This window comes from Lichenostomus cassidix, chromosome 9 (genome assembly GCF_008360975.1).
Source record: "Lichenostomus cassidix isolate B80296 chromosome 9, HeHo_3.0, whole genome shotgun sequence".
In the NCBI taxonomy this organism is placed as follows: Eukaryota; Metazoa; Chordata; class Aves; order Passeriformes; family Meliphagidae; genus Lichenostomus; species Lichenostomus cassidix.
This window is the reverse complement of record NC_139490.1, coordinates 143,328-162,701: the sequence shown is the minus strand read 5'-3', so window position 1 is coordinate 162,701 and position 19,374 is coordinate 143,328. Positions and strand designations below refer to the sequence as shown.

The following is a 19,374-nucleotide window of genomic DNA, read 5'->3' as shown; positions in this document are numbered from 1 at the left end:
TAGAATTCATCAGTTGTTCAAGTAAAAGTAATTATGCAACAGTAGACCAAAAGAAGTTAAAACAGCAGGGGCAGAAGATCAGGAGAAAAAGTAAACAGCCAGATGACAGATAATTTCAAGTAGGTGAGGGTGAGATGACAAGGGTAGACATGTGGAGTAACAAAACCAAATAGGACTTTCATGACATTATGCTTAACTGTTTACATAATATATCGGGTAGTTTGTGTTAAGCTTGTATCTTTTCTTTCTCAGTCACATAGAAAAAATTACAACATGGCAAGATCCTCGAAAACCTATGAACCAGCAGATGAATCACATTAGCCACCATCCTGCAGCCACATCCATACCGGTGCCGCAGAGGGCCATGGCAATGTCTCAGCCAAATCTCAGTGAGTACTGGATGGCATATCTCTGGTGAAAACACAAAAGAGTTAGAAGAGACACCTCCTGATTTGTTTGTCAAAGTAATTTTTGGTTCAAGAAGGTAGCTCTGATTCTGCTGTCAGACCTAACAGTATGTTCTCCCCTTCACTTACTTAATTTTCCCCTCTGTAGACTTGGCAGCAAGTGAGTTTGTACTGTTTGAGGTGAAGTTCTAACATCTCATATTCTATTTTAGAACATCCATGGCTTTTTGATGTATTAAACATAGAAAAATAAGTTCTGTCTGTGCTTTTCTGTTCGGAGGGGATATAAAGCCTGCACATCTCCCATATCATGTCCAAGCTGTTGGATAGCCTGTCTATAGTTGGCCCTGTGTTTCTTCAGGTCAGAGGATATAGCTGGTTTGCTTGTTAGTTGGTTTATGGTGGTGGGACTTTTGCATAATGAGGTTCTGCACTGGAAGTTACTTGCAAAATACTAAAAAGTCTGCTTTGCAGTATGAGTTACCTACAAAATTCTTATAACTGGTGTGGTTCCCTCGCTGTTCCTGTTTAGCACTTCAAGTCTAAATTTAAGTGTCAACTTACACCAATCTGGTATTGCCAGATACAAGCCTTAGTGAAAATAAAGCCATGAAAATTCTGAAAATTTTAAAGAAAATTTGTAAATGGAAGAAAGCATTTTCATGTGTAATTGAGAATTACAAATAATCCCTGACATTTCACTTCTAGAACTTTAACTTTTCTACTGCTCAAGAAGATGAGAACAGGTAAGCTTACAGACTCAAGATGACAAAACTCTGTCAAATAAGCAGACATAAATACACAGTGCACATTCTTGTTCTGGTTAACTTTTGGTAAGTTGATCTCATGATTTCTGAATTACTCACTTGCAGTGTGGTTCATCAGTGCTGTCACTTCACATGCCAAGAAAGTGCTGAACATTGTCTGCTAATGGTCACCAATAGAAGTAGCACAATATTAACTTTTGTCTTAAATTTAAAAGAAGCAGCTAGGCAGAACTCTGAGGTAATTAACTTCAGTTCTTTTTTCTACCTTTGTCTCAACAACTGCCTTGCTTGCATATATGCAGTAAGAGTGTTGGTTCTGTTATTTGATTTAGTGGGCAGTAGCAAATCATAATGTGAGAGTGCATATCTATAGAAGAAACCTGAATAAAATCTAGAAAGTTAGGGTATCTGCAGTGTGTCATAGCATGTGGTAAAACAATTGCTCTGCTGTGGCTTCAAACCACAGCTGTGTGTGGGTCAGTCTGTTTATGGCAGTGCTGGAATGGCCAAGAGGTAAGAATAGGACAGCAGGGTTTTTGTTCTTACCAACTCCTCTGCTTACGTTGACATCTGTTACATTGTTCCTAGTTAAAAAACAGCAGTGACATAAATCAGGACAGTGTACAGAACACTTTTCCCCTCAGTTTGTAGTGGAAGTGAATCAAAGCCAAATCCTGTACTGAAACACATGTATAGTGAGTTTTAGAGGAGGGCCTCAAGATTCAAAGGATTAGAAAAAAAAGTCTATACCTAATGAAGAGACTGTTCTTGAAGGCACTTCAGGTGCCCAATACGGGTATTTCCACAGACTACAAAATCTATCCTGTCAAATACAGTCTGTATTTCATTCAGTACTCTTCACATATATATGTGATGAGGTTCTACTTTTTGGTAGGTATTTATGTAGTTCTTGGCATAGTGGTTCAGATATGTGATTGAATTTCCCACTAGAAATAGTAGGTAAAAATATACACAGTGTCCATATTTATTTAATCAAGAAAACATTCCATCAATATGTCTTGGTGATCTTTTTCTCATTCTGGTGGCTTTCAAAGGCACACTGAGTGTGACACTATTTTATTAAAAATTTTATCTTATAAGATTCAATGTAGAAACTATGTGTATATGCATGTATATACATACAGCGAAATTACACAGAAAGATCGCAGTAATCTGAACAGAACACTGCAGCCTCTGAGTACTTCACGTGGCAGTTTAAAATACATGTTGACTGTTGCTTCCAGTACTAAAGTAGAATGTCTCTATTTTTACATTGCTGTAGCCAAAAGGAAGGGTCTTTCTACTCCTCTGTGCTGCCAGCAGTGTAACTGCTAAAACCCGCATTCCTGGGTCTACTGCACCACTGTAGTGAGCAGTGCTGGCCTGGCAGTCAGACCTCTGAGTCAGAAGTGATTGTGCCAACATCTCACAGATACCAGAGGAGAAGTGGGAACTGGAGATATGACTCTTCTGGCCCTAATTTTGTGACTTCACAGCAAATGAAATCTATGCATCTGGCTTTTGCCTTAGCTTTTTTTTTTTTTATTTTTTTACTGTAGGAATTAAAAGAAGTTTTTCTTTTGAAGATGTGCTACATAGAAGAAAAGGATTTAAGTATTGCAGGTCTTCACACTGGTCTGCACTTCCAATTACTAACACATGTGTTTTCCTTTTTGTACTTCTTATGAAGAAGATGAAGATATGATCTGTGGTGTTTGGCTTCTTGTGTTGGTTTATAAACTCCTTTCAGCAATATTTGCTGGGAATTGTACAAAAGTACTTACAAACATTTATCAAAGCACAGAACGTGACTAAGTGATACCAAATCATAGTATGCCTGTGCTGAACTCATACAGAAGCATGTAGTGAAAGTTGGTTGAAGTTAGTGGTCATACCTTAAAAGACCTGCTGTATTTTTCTACCTTTTTTCTTACTGTGGTTCTTTGTTGCCTATTTATGAGCTATATATGAAGATACACACTTCATTAGCGTTAGTTTTCACACTAACATTTAAAGCACTGCCTTTTAGTTGTTGTAGAACAAAGGCATCAGAAGGTGTTTTTTCCTTTGATGCATCTTGTTAAATTTACAGAAAAGTAATATGTGCTAGGCAAGTTTTTGTGTGCATTTACACACCACCACTAAATTCAGCGATGTTTCATGAATCAAAAGGGAAATTTGTCACATGTTCTTGCAGGTTAGCATCTATTCTGGCTTGTTCAATCTGTTTTTTCTTAACATTTTAGCATCGATATTCTTCTTAGATGATTTATAGATGTATATACTAAGGCAAGGAGAGCATTAATAGGAAAGTTTTTAGTGTATGTTTTGTTGTTGTAAGCAAAAGGGAAAGTGATCAGCCTCAGACTGAAGACAAACAGAAACTGTATTTCTTGTGTCTTCATAAGGACTTCAAAAATTCCATTTACTGTGATGCTGATTCTGCACAGATCTCAGTTTCCTGCCCATTCTAAAACAGAGTGTTTTTCAGCTGATTGATAAGGTATTACTACTGCCAGTCAATTTTTGCAGTAGAAACAGGGGCTATATGCGGAAGGACAGGTTACTCTACACCCTTGTTCTAGTTGTCAGGCCTAGGTCCCTGAACAAGTAGACCAATCCTCAGGGAACCCCTGTGCCTGAGAGGAAGGAGAGAGCAGTTGCAGTGCACCAAGCTGAGGGTCACGCTGCTGCCTGATCAAAGACCTCCTGCAGGGGTGCCTGAATCTGAGCTACACATGTCTTTCTGCCTTCATGGCATTCCCTGGTGTAAAAAGATTGTGGAGGATGATTTTGAGCTATGTGTAGCAAGATTTAGGAGAAAAACTAGATCCTTACAGGAGTTTCTTTTGCAACATTTAATTAATTGCTACTTGTTTTGTAGTCTTTCTCTATTCTACGTTATGCAACACTCAAAACCATTGTTATTTCCATTCTTCTCCCTTCAAACTGTTTTAAAGAGATTTCTTTTGTGATTGTACTCATCATCCAGTGGGTAAGCACAATCTGGTCTTCATTTAAATGTTTTCCAAATTTAAGTTTGCAACATACTTTGACATAAATGAACCTCTCTAATAGTATTTATGTTTTCTGTATAAGTTAGCTTGAATTTTTATGTGAGTTCCTTAAAAAGCTCATACAAAAATAATATACTATCTGCAAAAAACCTCAGCCTTCTGGCCCACCTGTGGCACAGCTGGATGTGGGATTTGGGCCTTGGAGCAAATAGCAGTTGGAAGGCACAGTTACTATACGTCCCATGTGATTGACTGAGATGTGTGTTAAACAGTGCCCAGAGTTTGCTGGTTTGAGTTTTGGGTACTCTGCCACCTTGTGAAATACCTCTGATTTTGTTTGGGTGTGGATAGGCGCTTTCAATTTATCTAACTGTGGTTAAAATTGGCGTTGGGTCTAACTCAAGCCACCAAAGTCCAGCCAGGTGGGGTGTCCCCCCCATCACTGATGCTCCCACTGTCCCCATCACCTCTCTTCACAGTGGACAATCCAGAACCAGCAATTACAGAAAGGTGTGCCTGGTTTTACTCTTTCTGGTATACAAGAGAACTTGTGTGATTCATCAGAAATGGGATTGATGGGCAGAAAGGCTTTTAAATGCTGTAGTTACTTATGACCTGGCTGTCAGGGAGGGAGTGACAAGGTCTGGAGAGCAGGGACATGATGCGTTTTTGTGGCTCTCCAAAGTGTTAGAACTGAGCCATCTTCTGTTACCCTTCTGTTTTTTCCCTTGCAATGTAGTATTTTCCATATAAGTTTGGACAAGATGGTCTTTCAAGGTCCCTTCCGACTGTGGCTGTTCTGTCATGATGGTTGATACGTAGTACCTGCTGATCCATGGTTTCTGTTGACCCAGGTAATGCTGCCTTCAGAAAATGTATCTGGATCACTCTTAATTCTGTACATGGACATAGTAACTTATAAATACATATTGTCCTAGGTTCTGTCAAAAGTAGTCTTAATGTTACAGTTCCTGAGATTTCCAGTGTTCTGTGCTCTATATCTGGTGCAGATTATATTACTTTATCTTTGTGCTGCTGGTTTAACAGCAGCGCAGAGACAGAGTGACATATTTAACACATTTAAACAAATCCTCAGGAGGTTGTTAAATGTGTTAAAGTAACACATTTAACACATCCTCAGGAGGTTTGATAAGAACCTCAGTAGTGGACTGATTCAGGTGTACTTGAATGGAGGCACAGTTGCTGGGAGATCAGTATTAAAGTTGTGAAACTCACAAAGATGAAGATACCTGTTCTGAGGTAAGGGCTTCTTTCCCAGATGAGTTTCCACACATGGCTGAGGCTTTGCACAAGTTACAGTTGTGTCCATCACAGAATAACTTAGGTGGGAAGGGACCTTGCGAGGCCTCTGACCCAGTCTCCAGCTGAAAGCAGGCTCAGTGGTGCGACCAGGGCAAGAGCCTGGGACTTGGTGCACTCAGGTGTAAAAATCCTTTGTGACAAAGAAGGTGGTCATGGTGATGTTCTCACATGTTCATTAGGAAGGAGACTGGCACCACGAAGGAAATGGGTGCTCTATCATCAGCACTGGGTGGGGGAGTTTCAGAACATGTCTCGCACACACACACACACACACACACACACACACACACACACACATGAATAGGGAAGAATTTCTAGTGGAGGAAGAAGGGTGCTACATGTACTTTAGTTTGCTCTTGACACCTCCACTTTCACCTGAGCAGGTTATGTGTAAATACAGAGTATAAGAAAAATAACATGGCTTATCTCTGGCAGAAGCTGGTAATATTTATCCCCATTTTCTAAATCAAGCAGTTCAGGCAGAAAACAGGGGAAAGCCTGATGTTAATTTGTTTCATGTCAGTGTATGCGTTGATCTTGAGAGTTCAATCACATTAACTCCTTGTATCAAACTCCGAGTTAAGAACTATTTAACTTTTGTTTTTCCTTTCTGAAGAAGAGAACCTTACCTTAGAAGGTGCTCTATCAAGACCCACAAGCAGGCATGAGCCAAGTGATATAAGCAGGATGGCTTTTACTGTTAATTTACTGGTTCTCTAACATGAAGTATTAGGTAACTTCATGTTAGTTCTCTAACATGAAGTATTAACATTAGGTATTACAAAATAGAATTTTTTATTGTGAAGAGCCTCTGACACTGACAACTAGTTGTTTAATGAAAAACCATCCATGAATCTAAGAAGTTTAGCTTTCAGCTGTATTGTATGCTTTCATTTTTTTTAACTAGCCAGGAAATTCAACTAATAAAAGAATGTAAAAATCCTGTCTAGGAGCAATAAACACATGAGCCAAAGTTTCCATATCCTGCTATGATAAAAGAGGTGTAGCTACTATTGTTTAAGAATTATAAAAGGTAGTTTTGGTTACTATGTCAAAGTAAGTCTCTGAAGATAAAACAGAGATTCCTCAAGTGTTCAAAACCAGATAATATGTAGTGTTCACATTTTAGTGTTCACTTACATCCATGAAGAGGTCTAGATTTTGCAAGGCTTGGTTTTCATTGGCTAGAAATTTGGCTAGAAATGAGAGGAACATGTTTTTCCCTCTGTGTAGTCCATACCCTCATACCAGCTGCATGGTGGAAAGGCTTCCTGTTTCAGGTAATTTTTAATTACTGGATATCCTGAAAGAAGCAAACACAATTAATTTGTGGTCAGTGTGAATAATCTTGGCACCTGCTTCTGGTGATTAGATTCTGACTTACAGGAGAGCTGAAGGCATTACAGAGGACTTACACGTTCTCTGGGAATGAGAGTTTTGTGATGCAGCTCACAGAGGAATTGAGGGGGTTTTGGTTGTTTGCAGTTAAAACCTTTAACAAGTTATTTAACAATGAGATTTCAAATGGAGTAATTTATTTATGTTTTAAGGACAGTGGTTAATAGTTTCAGAATTTAATAGGAATTAACTTCAGTATCAGGTGAATTAAATCCAGATGTGTCAAAGGACACACACCTTTAAACCAGCAACAGATGACCAGCAACTGGCCATCTAGTAAATCTGAAATATCAAGGGTTGATGTGGTTCAAGAGAGATGCTGGGATTTTTTGAACTTCTAGTAATTTCTAATTTTGATGCAAAGAAATTCCTTTTGGTAAGGATTCCTGTAAGCATTTCCCCTCAAGGTTAATAATCCAAACATGTGCCAGCGCAAGAGTGGAGGGTCTTTTCCATAGTTCCAAAGTGATTGAAATGCAAAAGCTGAAGATTGCATGAAGCAAAAGTAAAAATAATCTATTAAATATTTTAAATATAATAGTCATCAGTAATTAGTCATTAGCATTAAAGTTGTCTCTTCATTCAAGCAGTCCCCATCATTATTTGTTACTGATTTATTGTTAAAAGTGCTTGCAGAGTAAATCTCTAATCTTTTAAATACCTTCCTGCTAAATCATAGCTTTGATGTTGCACCTGCAGATTGTTTGTATGGGTTTTTTTAATCTTAAATCATTGGAGACGGGAAAGATTAGTTAAATGTGAATATCATAGACCTTAACAGTAGAACCTGTTGAGAAATCTCGATATAGCTATTTTCAGCTCAGAAATCAGAATAAAGGAGTCTCTGTGCACTAGGATAGTGGAACGTTTTGCTTTAATGCTTTACAGATTTTTGGAACAAAATGCACCAGAACTGAAAAGCAACATTTTTTGCTGATGTTGTTGGAAGGCTAATGCTTCTTTCTGGGAAATAAACGAAACAAGCAGTTCTTTGTTGGCTGAAGTGGAGAGAGAAAAGGAGGGGAGCCCAGTCTTTTTTTCTTTACAATGTCATGTCTAAGTCAGAACTGTAGTATGGCTGGGTTAATTTTTTTTTTAACCTTTGTAGATATTTGTGTTTCATCAGACTGTATTGCATGAGACCCGGCGCTGGCTAGTTCATCTGAATTTGGGTCTGGGCTGCCTATAAACAGAGCTGAAAGATCCATGTTGCATCCAGACACTTCTGACACTTAAATAATAGAAGTTGGTACAATCAGTTCAATGCATATGTCAGAAATGATTGACACTTGCATGTTTTGGCTCCTGCAACTTGCAGAGTCTCTTGTCCAGCAGAGTCATCAACAGAAAGGTCTCCTACAATGTCAGAAAAACTAATTCCCTAGAATATTATTATTAATTTAAAAGCAAGCAAAAGCAATAAAATAATTGTTTTATTTTTCATCTAACTGGAAAAAGAAAACTTCATAGGACTGACTTGAGATGTAAACTAAATCATTGTAATTTCATGGACTGCAATGACACTGTGGTCACACAGTTCAGGTTTGGAACTTAGCTCCATATTTTTACTTGCTTTCATTTGGGCTGGATAATTGTGTAATGGCTGTTTATTGAAAAGATTCCATTTTGCAAAATAAATTTGGTTTTCCCCAGGAGAACTGAATTCAAGGCCACCCTGAGTCTGTCTGCTGTAATGATGAAAGGTTTTCTCTTATGTTAGACCCAATCTCCTTTACCACAGAGTGGTAAATTTGAACTTCTTAATTTTTTTTTTCTTTGCAGAACCTTAGAAATGTTAGTCTGGATTCCCAGACCCTGCTTAGTGGATTGAAGCTTACTGAAGACCAATTGTTTTTCCTTAGTAGCCTTTTGACCTCTCAAAACCAGCTCCACAGTCCCAAGGCTCCCCAGAACTCTGGCTGAGAGGAGTTGTCAGGGTCCCTGGTGTGTCTGATGGTGTCGGTATACTGAGAGTAGGGTCCGTGTTGCTAGTCTTGCTGGAATGTGAACTATGCATTTTTCTTTTTTAACTCAAACTCCATTATGTTCCTCATACCATTCAAATACAAATTCAGAACTGAAAAATGAAGTGGGCGTTACTAAAACCTCATAAATAGCCCAACAGATGTGCCATATGATTATATCATAAGGAACAGAGATTTGTAGCATGTCATTGTTTGTTAAGTTGCTCACTGGAGCTGACACCAGACTTTCCTTTCATTGGGTTTGTTCAAACCTTTAGTGACAAAGAGTTATCATCAGCTATATTCCAACCTACTTTTACTGCCTGACTTCTGTTTTGGTTCAGTTGAGCAGTTCCAGGAAAAGCACTCAGGTAAAAGATTTTTCACAAACTAAGCTTATGTATATATCACAAGGGTAATTTCTCCACTGTCAGAATTCTTTTTATCCTACTAGTCTATTTAAAGATTCATGATTAATTTGAAGTCTAGACAATATCAGGCCTATCAAGCATGCTTAAAGGTATTCCAGGTATAATATTTTTCTGTTTTCCCTATGCATATCATTGTAGCTCTACCCTTAAGCAGAGCAACTTAGTTTATTCCGTTTTTTTCCTTGATATTTGAAAAACTGACGCAGTGAAAATTGCTAAAGGGTAAGAAGTCTTAGTCTGGTAACAACTGTATCATCATACTTTGCTACACTTCTTTTGAAAAGACTGGTGTTCTGTGTGGATGCTGGGGTTTGCCTGAGTAGGTAGGGTTGCAGGGTGAAACCTACCTGACATTACCTATAGTGTGGTGTATGAAATTGTGTGAAGATCTAGCCCAGGTCTGATAGAATCAGAATCATAGAATCATTTGGGTTGGGAAATCCCTTAATGATCACTGAGTCTAACCATTAACCAGCACTGCCAAGGCCACCACTGACCCATGTCCTCAAGTGCTACAACCACACAGCTTTTAAATCCCTCCAGGGCTGGAGACCCTACCATTGTCCTGCACAGCCTGTGCCAGGGCTGGACAAATCTTTTGGTGAAGAAATTTTCCCTAATCTCCGGTCTAAACCTCTCCTGGAATGACACTCTGGCATCAATCTGTGCTGTACTCTGCAGAACACCTGGTTCTGGAAGCAAGTTGCAAAGAAGGTTTGGATCTGCCTGCATGATTTCCACAAGATCCAGAAGGATTTATTAGTGTGGGCTTTGCACCACCTACAGGTAATAAAGCTGTCCTTAGATCCAGATTGGCCCTGGAGATAGCCCAGGACTGATTCACACCCGGTTCATGCAGCTAGGCCTGAGCTGCATCAGTAATAAATCTAACCTGGGTCCTGAAAAAATCATAGAGTTAAAATGTTGAAAATTCACTGTATTTCTCTCCTGGCTTGTCTGGAGGACATCAATGCTGGATGCTATTCTTAGCGCTGTAAACAGGAAGAAATTTGCCTTAGTAGGGCATGAGTCTGCACAGTGTTCTTGGATTGCTTAATATCAGAAGTGCTGGGCTTGCCTGTGCAGTTGCAGAATTCTTCATTGAAAGTGTCTGATACCAACAAAAACTGTGAGATGCCCAAGGGTTTTGTGTTGCCAAAGATTTTAAGGTGGTTCTGTCCCTCATAGTCTTTGACTGTTTTGTACAATCTGAATATTTGCACCACTACCTTTCTGCGGTCACCAGGCCATATTCTCAGTCAGCTTGTTGCTTTCTGAATTCATAGCTCATTTAACTGGAGCCAATGCACTTGTTCAGCGTGACTGGCTGTTACTGTTTTCAATTTTCTGGGTGTTTTAGTTAGATCATCCCTGATGCTTGAAGACATTTTACTGTCAGTTTATTATGAGAAACAATTTCCTGTGAGCCAATGTGTTCCTCTCTGTGGATGCTTCTTGTCTTGAATCAGGGGCTTACTGTTTCTGTAGTGTATCTACTCCATCTGTATTACTTTTGGGGATTGTTCCCAGTAATACTGTCCCATTCATTTTTGTACACTTTTCCCACTTACGATTGATCCTTCAGCCATTCTTACCATGGTTTTCTAGTCACTGACATGCCAAAAATGTAAGCACGTGTTTATGGATATGAGAAAGGGTTAAATTCTTGCATGCTTATAGTTATGGCAATTTAACACCACTTAACACTGATACAATTAACACTGATACAATTTATGTAATTGTACTTTGAATATTTCATATGTGTTTTAATGTGGCTACAACTAGATTCACTGCATCTTAAAATGTGGTTCCAAATATTGTTTTTCCATTATAAAAGCAGTTTGATTTCTGTACCCAACTCTCATTCCTGCCTTTCTCCTCCCAGCACTGCACTTGGTAATCTTTCTGGGGTTTTATGACTGAAAAGTTACTGCTGAGTTCTGGCTGTAGTCTGTCTTTCCTGTAACCAGCTTATTTTTCCCACCTGGACTCCTACACTGGTTGCATATAAGCAGTATCATGGCTGCGCAGTTATTTTTGCTGGGACCTGATCTAACCAGAATTACCTTGGTTTTATGTTTTAGTTTGCTGTGTCGCCACAAAAATGCTTTTGCTAGGTCAGTAAAGGGGGCAGTATGTGGGCAGGATTGAGCAGCTGAGCATGGAAGAGGTGGTGGATGGCGGCATTCTGGTTTAATGTGGAAGTTTGATGTCATTTGTGTGGATACAGCTGTTTGTGGACCACCCATAGACTGACTCTGTGGAAAGGTTGTATTACTGCAGGACTGCTTTTAACTTGGATTATTTCTTGAGCTGGATTTGCCACTGAAGCTAAAATATCACGCAGCTGAACTGTCATATGGTTCCACAGTCTCTGCATACTTGACCTGTGTGATACTGGATCACCCAGAGGAAAAATTTAATTCAGAGCTGGTATGAGCACATGTGAATATTTCTGTCAAATGCAGCAGGGCAAAGTTTATGCTGGCTGAATGGCTGTGTGCCAGTGTTACTGCAGCTGCAGAAAGACAAGACAGTACCTGACAGAAAACTGGCTAGCATAAAAATTTTAACTTCGAACTGGCAGAGTACATAAAATTCAGCATTTTGAATTGCATGTGTATTATACATTTGATCCAAGCTGTAAAATCAACTCATTTCTTACAATCACATGTGCTGTATTCTCCAAGGTCAGACATGGGCACTGCATAAACATGTTCAGGTCTTTGAGGCACAGAATTGGGTTGAGATTTGGTTCTTGTATGGTAAGAACAAGGAATGCAAGATAGTAAGGACGACAAAAATCTTAGTCCTTGGAACAGAAAAATACTGTCTTTTTCTTAGTAACTGAGGTGTTCATGTTAAAAGGTAAGAGCTCTGTCAATTACGCTGTTGCCCCTTTTGTGAAAGAATCCTCACAAAAATGACAACTAATTTTTAAAACAGTACATGGCTCCCACTTGTAATACAGACTGGCTTTAGGTACTGTGTCTTTTTTTACTGGGAATGTGAACATGGGCAAGTAAAAGAAGGAACAGTTCCCTCCACAGTTTACCACCACTTTGGAGTTGCATTGGTGGGAGCTGATACATTTTACTCAAAAATGAAGAGGAGGTACAAACAGAGGCTGTGCAGTTTCCGCTCTCTGTCTCATTTTCCTCCTCTTTTCCCCAAGCCCGTTACTAAGAGGGAAACGGTTCTAGAGGGAATGGGTGGTTCTGTTTCCATGGCCAAGTGATACCTGCTGTCTGAGGCAACAGGGCCTATTAGCCTTGTGACATGTTGGCACCAGAGTGATGCATAGAGAGCTACACAGACCTGTAATTTCTTCTATAGCAGTTCTATGAATAAAAATGTCCATCACACAGAAAATTCTGCTCTGATGTATAGTTTCTGAATTTGATCAGGAAAGATGAAGTTGATTTAAGTAACATTAACAGCATTAGCTTGCCAAGCAATAGTCTTCTGTCGGCAGGTGAATGGGTTTACCTGGGTATAACTCAGGTTTGCTTACTAAAGGTCCTATTTCAAACCCTGCCATCTATGGAGTTCTTCCCCTGTCAGCCTTCTGAATATCCTACTAAAGGTGGGGGATTAATGATTCATTTCCAAATCTGAATATCCTAACAGAAAAGGTTTTAGTTGTTAGTTGGCAATTACTTCTGGTAATTATTCTTAAAATAATTGATTTATATCTGTCACTAAAGAAAATATTAAGTTGAAAACATTTTTACTAGCTTACTGCCTATTGTAGGCACAAACTTTTAGTGGAATTTTCAATTAAAATACTTGCATGTTATTTACTACTTCTTCAGGTAAATATTTGAACATACCAGGATAAATAAAAATACTTGTTGTATTGTAGGTATTCTTGTTTGATACACTGGGAACATTAAAAATCATTTATTAAGCGATTGCTAGTGCAGTTCTTGCCAGATGGAGTAGTTCTCAGTCATTTGAAGTACAGTAGTTCCAATATCGCAGCCCTGTTAAGTGAGCAGCATGTGTCCCAGGCCCTCTGTTACCTGAAAGTACAGTCCTACCCACGGTGCCATGAGTTCTTGTCTTTCCCACAGTCATGAATGCCCAGCCCCAGCTGCCCTCCAACACAGCCCTGCCGCAGCAGAGTCGCCCCCCGCAGCCCCCTGCGCTGCTGACCCTGCCCAGCGCATTGACCACACAGCAGCAGCAGCAGAAGCTGAGGCTCCAGAGAATCCAGATGGAGAGGGAGCGAATTCGGATGCGTCAGGAGGAGTTACTGCGACAGGTAACGCCAAAGATACTCTTACTTTATTTAAGAGCTTTTAGTTCAATGCATCCAAATTTTTAACATGTACACTTAGTAGCTCTGTTACTTTATACCAAGACTAACTATGGTTTTACAGAAGGGTAACCAAAAAGCTAATATAAATAGATAATTTATTTGTTTTTCTCTAAACTAGCACTGAACAAAACACAGAATGGCATCAGTCAGAAGTTACAGACCTGGCATCTTTCTTACCAGTCTTTCTCAATAGTCGAGTAACGGCCAAATTCTGTTCTGTGTCTGTCCATAAGCAACTAGGGCAACTAACAGTGATTCATTAACAGTTTAACTTGGTTTGCATAGGAGCCCATGTTCGTACTTCGGTGAAGATAAAGGCAGAACATAGGAAGTCATTATTGACTGAAATCCCAGCTCTCTCAATTTGCACCTTTTGCCAATGAGTTAAAATAAAATCACATTCACATCTTACATGAATACCTCTGATCTGAAAACTTTCCAGAGTTGGTTATTTGTGGATGGTTTGCTTACTGTTCTATTTCTTAAGTTTCAGCTATACATAATGACTCATACTGTACAAAATAGATACGCAACTTCCTTTATACCGCTTTAAGAAAATAAAGTCTTATGAATTGTGTTTCATCTCTTACAGATGACTCCACTAGTGATGTTGTGTTTGCATGGCATGTTAATAAGATTGCTTAGTGAAAAAACCCAACCTGTTTCTCTCAGAAACAGCATGAAAGAAGTACACTTTATCAAGAAACATATTTGTGGCCTTGCAGATGCTGCAGTTAACAGCTCTAAGTGCCTTTAAAAATGGTAACTTTCACAAGATGAAGGTGGTGGTCTCTGACATGGGCAGTGGTCTCAAGTCTTTTGTATACCTTCTCCTTTATCATCAGGAGCTCATGATAGAGATGGGTGTGAGAATAGTGTGAGAATATCTGGTACAAGCTTAGTCATCATTGTCATCGTGCTAACAATGTGTTTAGCTATTTTTACTCTTTGTCTCTATTCTTGATTCAAGACAAAAGCAAATTAAGCTTCCAGACAGCTGTGCCGTTAACACAAGGACTGGTTTTCCTGCTTTGCTGACTTTGAAACTGATACATTCACAGCACTCGGCAGCTGTGCCATACTCAACCATGACTTCCACTTACTGTGCCCAGGACCACCGTGCCCCTATGGTGTTTGTTGAAACTCAGTGTTGCATGAAGCAGTAGAGCATCACTTTGCATACTAAAATTTTTAGAACTGGTGTAGCTCTTAGGGGGGAAAGGAAGATGAAAAATCCATCATTCCTAACAGAATGTTGTGAACTTCCTTCCAGTAACCTGAGTATCCTGAACCCTGGCAGCCGAGGATGTGATGACCCCCTCAAGTCATCAGTGTCCAAGTGCATTTACTCCTGTCCTGACTCTCCATTGCTGCTTTTGTTTTTCTAGCATAACCTAGCTAAGGGAAAAATGCTGAGTGAGGGTGTACACTGCTGCTGTGAGGAGGTGCAGGGCATTTTAGTGAGATGGGAATGATTCTTTGGAGGGACACAAACCTTTCAGCCCAGTAGCAGCTGCTGGCTCCCCACAGCCATTGCTGGCAGCAGCTGCTGGGGTGGAGCAGCATGCCCAGCTGGGAAGAGGTCATAGCTCTGGAAGCTTTTGGCTTAGGGAATTTCTTTCCTTCTTTGTCCTTCTCTTCATGTAGTTGGTAAAACCCTAGAACTCTAGATTGAGTTACATGCAAGAAGGGTGACATTTCAGAAAACCAGTATGATAGCTTCTATTTAAAGGTTTCCTTACTCAATTTAGTCATTCTATAAAGAGTTAATGTTCTTTTATACTAATTTGGTTTTGTCAGCTTTCCAAAGGAAAAGAGAGAATCTGCTTACTGCTTAAGAGCTTCTTGGAAATGGAAGTCAGTAGAGGTAATGTCCATCAGAAATCTCTGAAATGTCCTACAGGAAAGGTGCCCCAGCACTTCTCTGTGTGTACCAGGGCCATCCTGCATTGTATTTGGAAGGGTACAAATAGTCCCCAAAATGGCAATGCTTCTCAGAGGCTTCTTTCTGGTCCAGGGGATCCTATTGCATAAATTGTCCACAGAAAGTTACAGGGCCTTTAAGGGGCTCAGAAGAGGCTGAAGAAGCAGTGGAGGAATATGCAGAGGAACATTTATCACTGTTTTGTCCTCGCAGAGTAGACCTTTATTGGCCTGCTACAACCTGAACAGAAAAACACCCTGCTGTGCTCCTTCCACTGCACACACACTGGCCCAGGATGTGATTTACTGGTGGCCCAGGCAATGTCTACATCTCTTGCTTTCCACCCTAAGTATGAGGACTGGCAGAAGAGAAATTGGAGCAACCAGCAGTGTAAACTCACTATAAAAATGCTCTCACTCAGCTGGAAATGAGGGTTTGGCAACTAAGGATGGAGCTCAGGTCAGTTCTGCCAAGGACATAAAATGTCACAGTAAATTTCTGGTCTTGTCTAGGTTATGGCTAAAAAGGGGTTTACATCTGAACTGTGTTCAGAGGCAGTGAATCATTCAACTCACTGCAATGGTGTGAAGCTTTTAAAGTGTTTCAAAGATAACCACTGATGAAGTGTTTGACATGATTTTGTGGTCAGAATACTGTGAGGTTTTTTATTTTAATTTTATTTTGTTACTTATTTTGGAAGTCTTCTTTGGGCTTATGTGTATCATAGTGCCAAGCAGATCGTTAAAAATATTTGGTTCTTTCTTAGATGATTGCCAGAGATGGTCTCTGCTGGCCAAAGGGGAGGGATCCCCCTGTGTTCAAAGACTGAGGGCTCACTGGCATGGCTGAGGCTGTAATATTGCTGCTCACAGGGCTGTGGGAGGTCTGTGGTATATTTTGGCAGACTTCTTAATCTAGGGTAGGGAATTCACAAATATTTATTTTAAAAACCTTGTAGTCATGCTTAGAATAAAGAGCAGGACATAAGAGAGTATCATACAGCTTTGGGCATTGTGTAGTTGATCCATTACTACTGACCATTGCTGTAGTAATGTCAAAGGAGCAAAGGAATCTGACATCTGTAGCAGTACTAGAATTGCAATGTGACTTCTGAACAAATGACCTACAGCAGAAGAACACGTATCACATATGGTGGAGCCCGTACTTTGTCTGCTTCCCCAGCCAAATCTGACTCCAATGTGCAAGAGTCTGTTGTTCCACGTTTTAAAAGTACACATGGAGTTGATATTACAAGCAACATGCAATATGCTGAAATAAAGACATGGGAGGTGACATGCCATTCCCCAAGGGAGAGTAGATCAAGTAACTTTATAATAAATATGGTGTTTTTTGCAACAAAGAAGAGACAGGAAGTTAGATTATGTAACTTGATAGTGTGAGTTTTTCTTAAGGGTGCTGCAGACTTTTCAGCTCACAAGTGTTTTGCTTGGGAAAGCCTGTCTAAATCTCATGTGGCTGTAGATGTTATTCTTATGCCTTAAAAAAGTATTAAAATGCCTGCATGTAGACAGTTAAAAAAGACACCTTCCCCTTCTCTGAGGTTTCTGCATTTTCACAGACACAAGGTGATCAAATTCTATGTAGAAATGTCACCATTAAAATTGTCACTTGGCAAATCATATATATAAGATGTCATACATAAGCTATTAAGAATCTTAGGACTTGATAAATACTGAAACCATCTAATGTAAATTATAATTTATCAGTGAATATATTGATAAATTTATCATTAAGGAAACGTTGCATTAATGGGCACCAATATATGTTACACTATTCATGAAGAGACCAGACCACTCCTCCTCAATGAAAAAAATTAATTGAAAACATAGTAAAACATCATATTCTAGTCTCGAAAACCTGCTAATCCTTTCTGTACTAGGGAGACTTAATGACTGATTCAGAGGAGAAAAGTTTTCTACTAGGATTTAACTAAAATATTTACTTCGCTTGTTTCAATACAGAATACGTTGAGTAAATTATGTTAAGAACAGATCCAGCTTTATTATTTTAAGGTCTTAGGATTTTGTATGGAACATCCTGTTGGAGTCAGACAGCCTCTATACAGAACTCTGTACCACTAGATGTCATGTGTGTTTTGCAGAGGTAATGCTCGAAGAATTTATCTTTCAGGAAGAGTTGTGAAATATGTTTCCTTTGGCTCTGATTGCTTATTTGTCGTCCTGCAGACAGCAGGCATGAGACAGGTCATTAGGCAAATGCTTTTTATTAGGCAGAGTGTTCATTCTAAAGGTTATTGAGTTACAGTCTTGGTTCCAATGGTTTTCATGTAACATGTTCAGTACTTTATGATTGCTGAGCTACAGGGCTGGCTTCCAGACATGGTAGAACTGACAGCTAAATTCTGGGGTGCTTTAAGCCGGCACAGGTGGGTATGAGAGATACTGTCTGTCTACATCATGATTTTCTTCATTACCAGTGTAAACAAATATTCATCAGTGGCATCAATCAGAATTATTTTCCTTCTTTGTATATGTTATGCGTTCACTTGTTACAAGACTACAGTATTTCTGAGCTGTTGGAATAACCCTCCCCCTATATTTGTTTGTCTTTTCAGGAAGCTGCTCTATGCAGACAATTTCCTATGGACTCAGAAAACATGGTCCCGGTTCAGACAGCTGTGAACACCCCTGCCATGACACAGGACATGAGGCCTATTACAAATAATGGATCTGATCCTTTCTTGAACAGGCAAGTTCATTCTTCTTCATTAGGCAATTGCTTCTGTTGCCTTCTCTAGACTTTTACAGCTGTCTCTCTAAAATAGTCCCTATATAATTTTCTTTTGTACATACTATAAACAGGGGGTATGGCTGAGTGGCTGACCTGATATCTTTCAGTTTATGCTTCAAGAAGGAATCTCAGAAAAAAGCAGTAAATTGTAACTGGTGGTTTAAATTGTATTATCAATGTATGTGGAAGACTAGGTAGAATAGGTACATTACCTAAATATAAATACACACAATATTTTAGGCTGTCAGAACTGATTTCAGCTAGAGAGTTATATATTCATGTGTGTCTTTCAAAATTTAAGAGTGGCCTCACTTCAATTACTTTGTTATTTGGGCTGATGTTACCCAAATACGATGTTGGCTGATCAGTGGCCAGCAGTTGATAATGAGGCTTCATTACTCAGTATCTATTTTTAATATGTAACCTACTGTGCTCTCTTCCAACACTCTGCTCGGGAATTGTGTCTACCAGAGCATCTTTACAGAGTCTTTTTCATGTTTCAATTTATAGTGGGCCATACCATTCCAGGGAACAGAGTACAGACAGTGGCTTGGGATTAGGATGCTACAGTATACCAACAACACCTGAAGATTTCCTCAGCAACGTAGATGAGATGGATACAGGTAGAATACTCTGATTTAGCTTAAAGTATAGTCATATTAATAACTTTGTGTTATGACTAGTAATGTTTTACAATTGAATAACTGAATGATAATCTCTGGCTTTCCTATGCAAGAGAACAGACTGAGACTGTGGGATAAAATGCCTAGAAGGTGCTTAGTGCCCATAACTTAGATCCAGATTCTGCCCGTTTACCTCAAACTGATATTAAACAGAATAAGTAAAAGTTGGAAAATGTGAACCTTAATTTCTCTTTTTGTGCCATTGTCCAAGGTAGGGAGAGTAAAAAGCTGGCCTTGGGTTACATGTACAAATCACTGCATTTTCTAGCTCTGGGAAATCAGTCTTGTTTGTAAGTCTCTTACTGGGGCAAAGTTGGATGCCTTAAAACAGAATGTATTTAGCTAGCTTACTTTTTGGTATGTA

General features: G+C 39.3%; 1 protein-coding gene across 1 annotated transcript in view; it reads left to right on the top strand.

Moving 5' to 3' along the window:
* WWTR1 (WW domain containing transcription regulator 1) overlaps positions 1-19,374 on the top strand; it is a 51,134-nt gene that overhangs the window by 27,599 nt on the left and 4,161 nt on the right. Inside the window, exons 2-5 of the mRNA XM_085068812.1 lie at positions 253-389; positions 13,384-13,574; positions 18,152-18,285; positions 18,838-18,950. Coding sequence (XP_084924938.1) covers positions 253-389; positions 13,384-13,574; positions 18,152-18,285; positions 18,838-18,950 — 575 coding nt within the window. The remainder of the gene's footprint in view (positions 1-252; positions 390-13,383; positions 13,575-18,151; positions 18,286-18,837; positions 18,951-19,374) is intronic.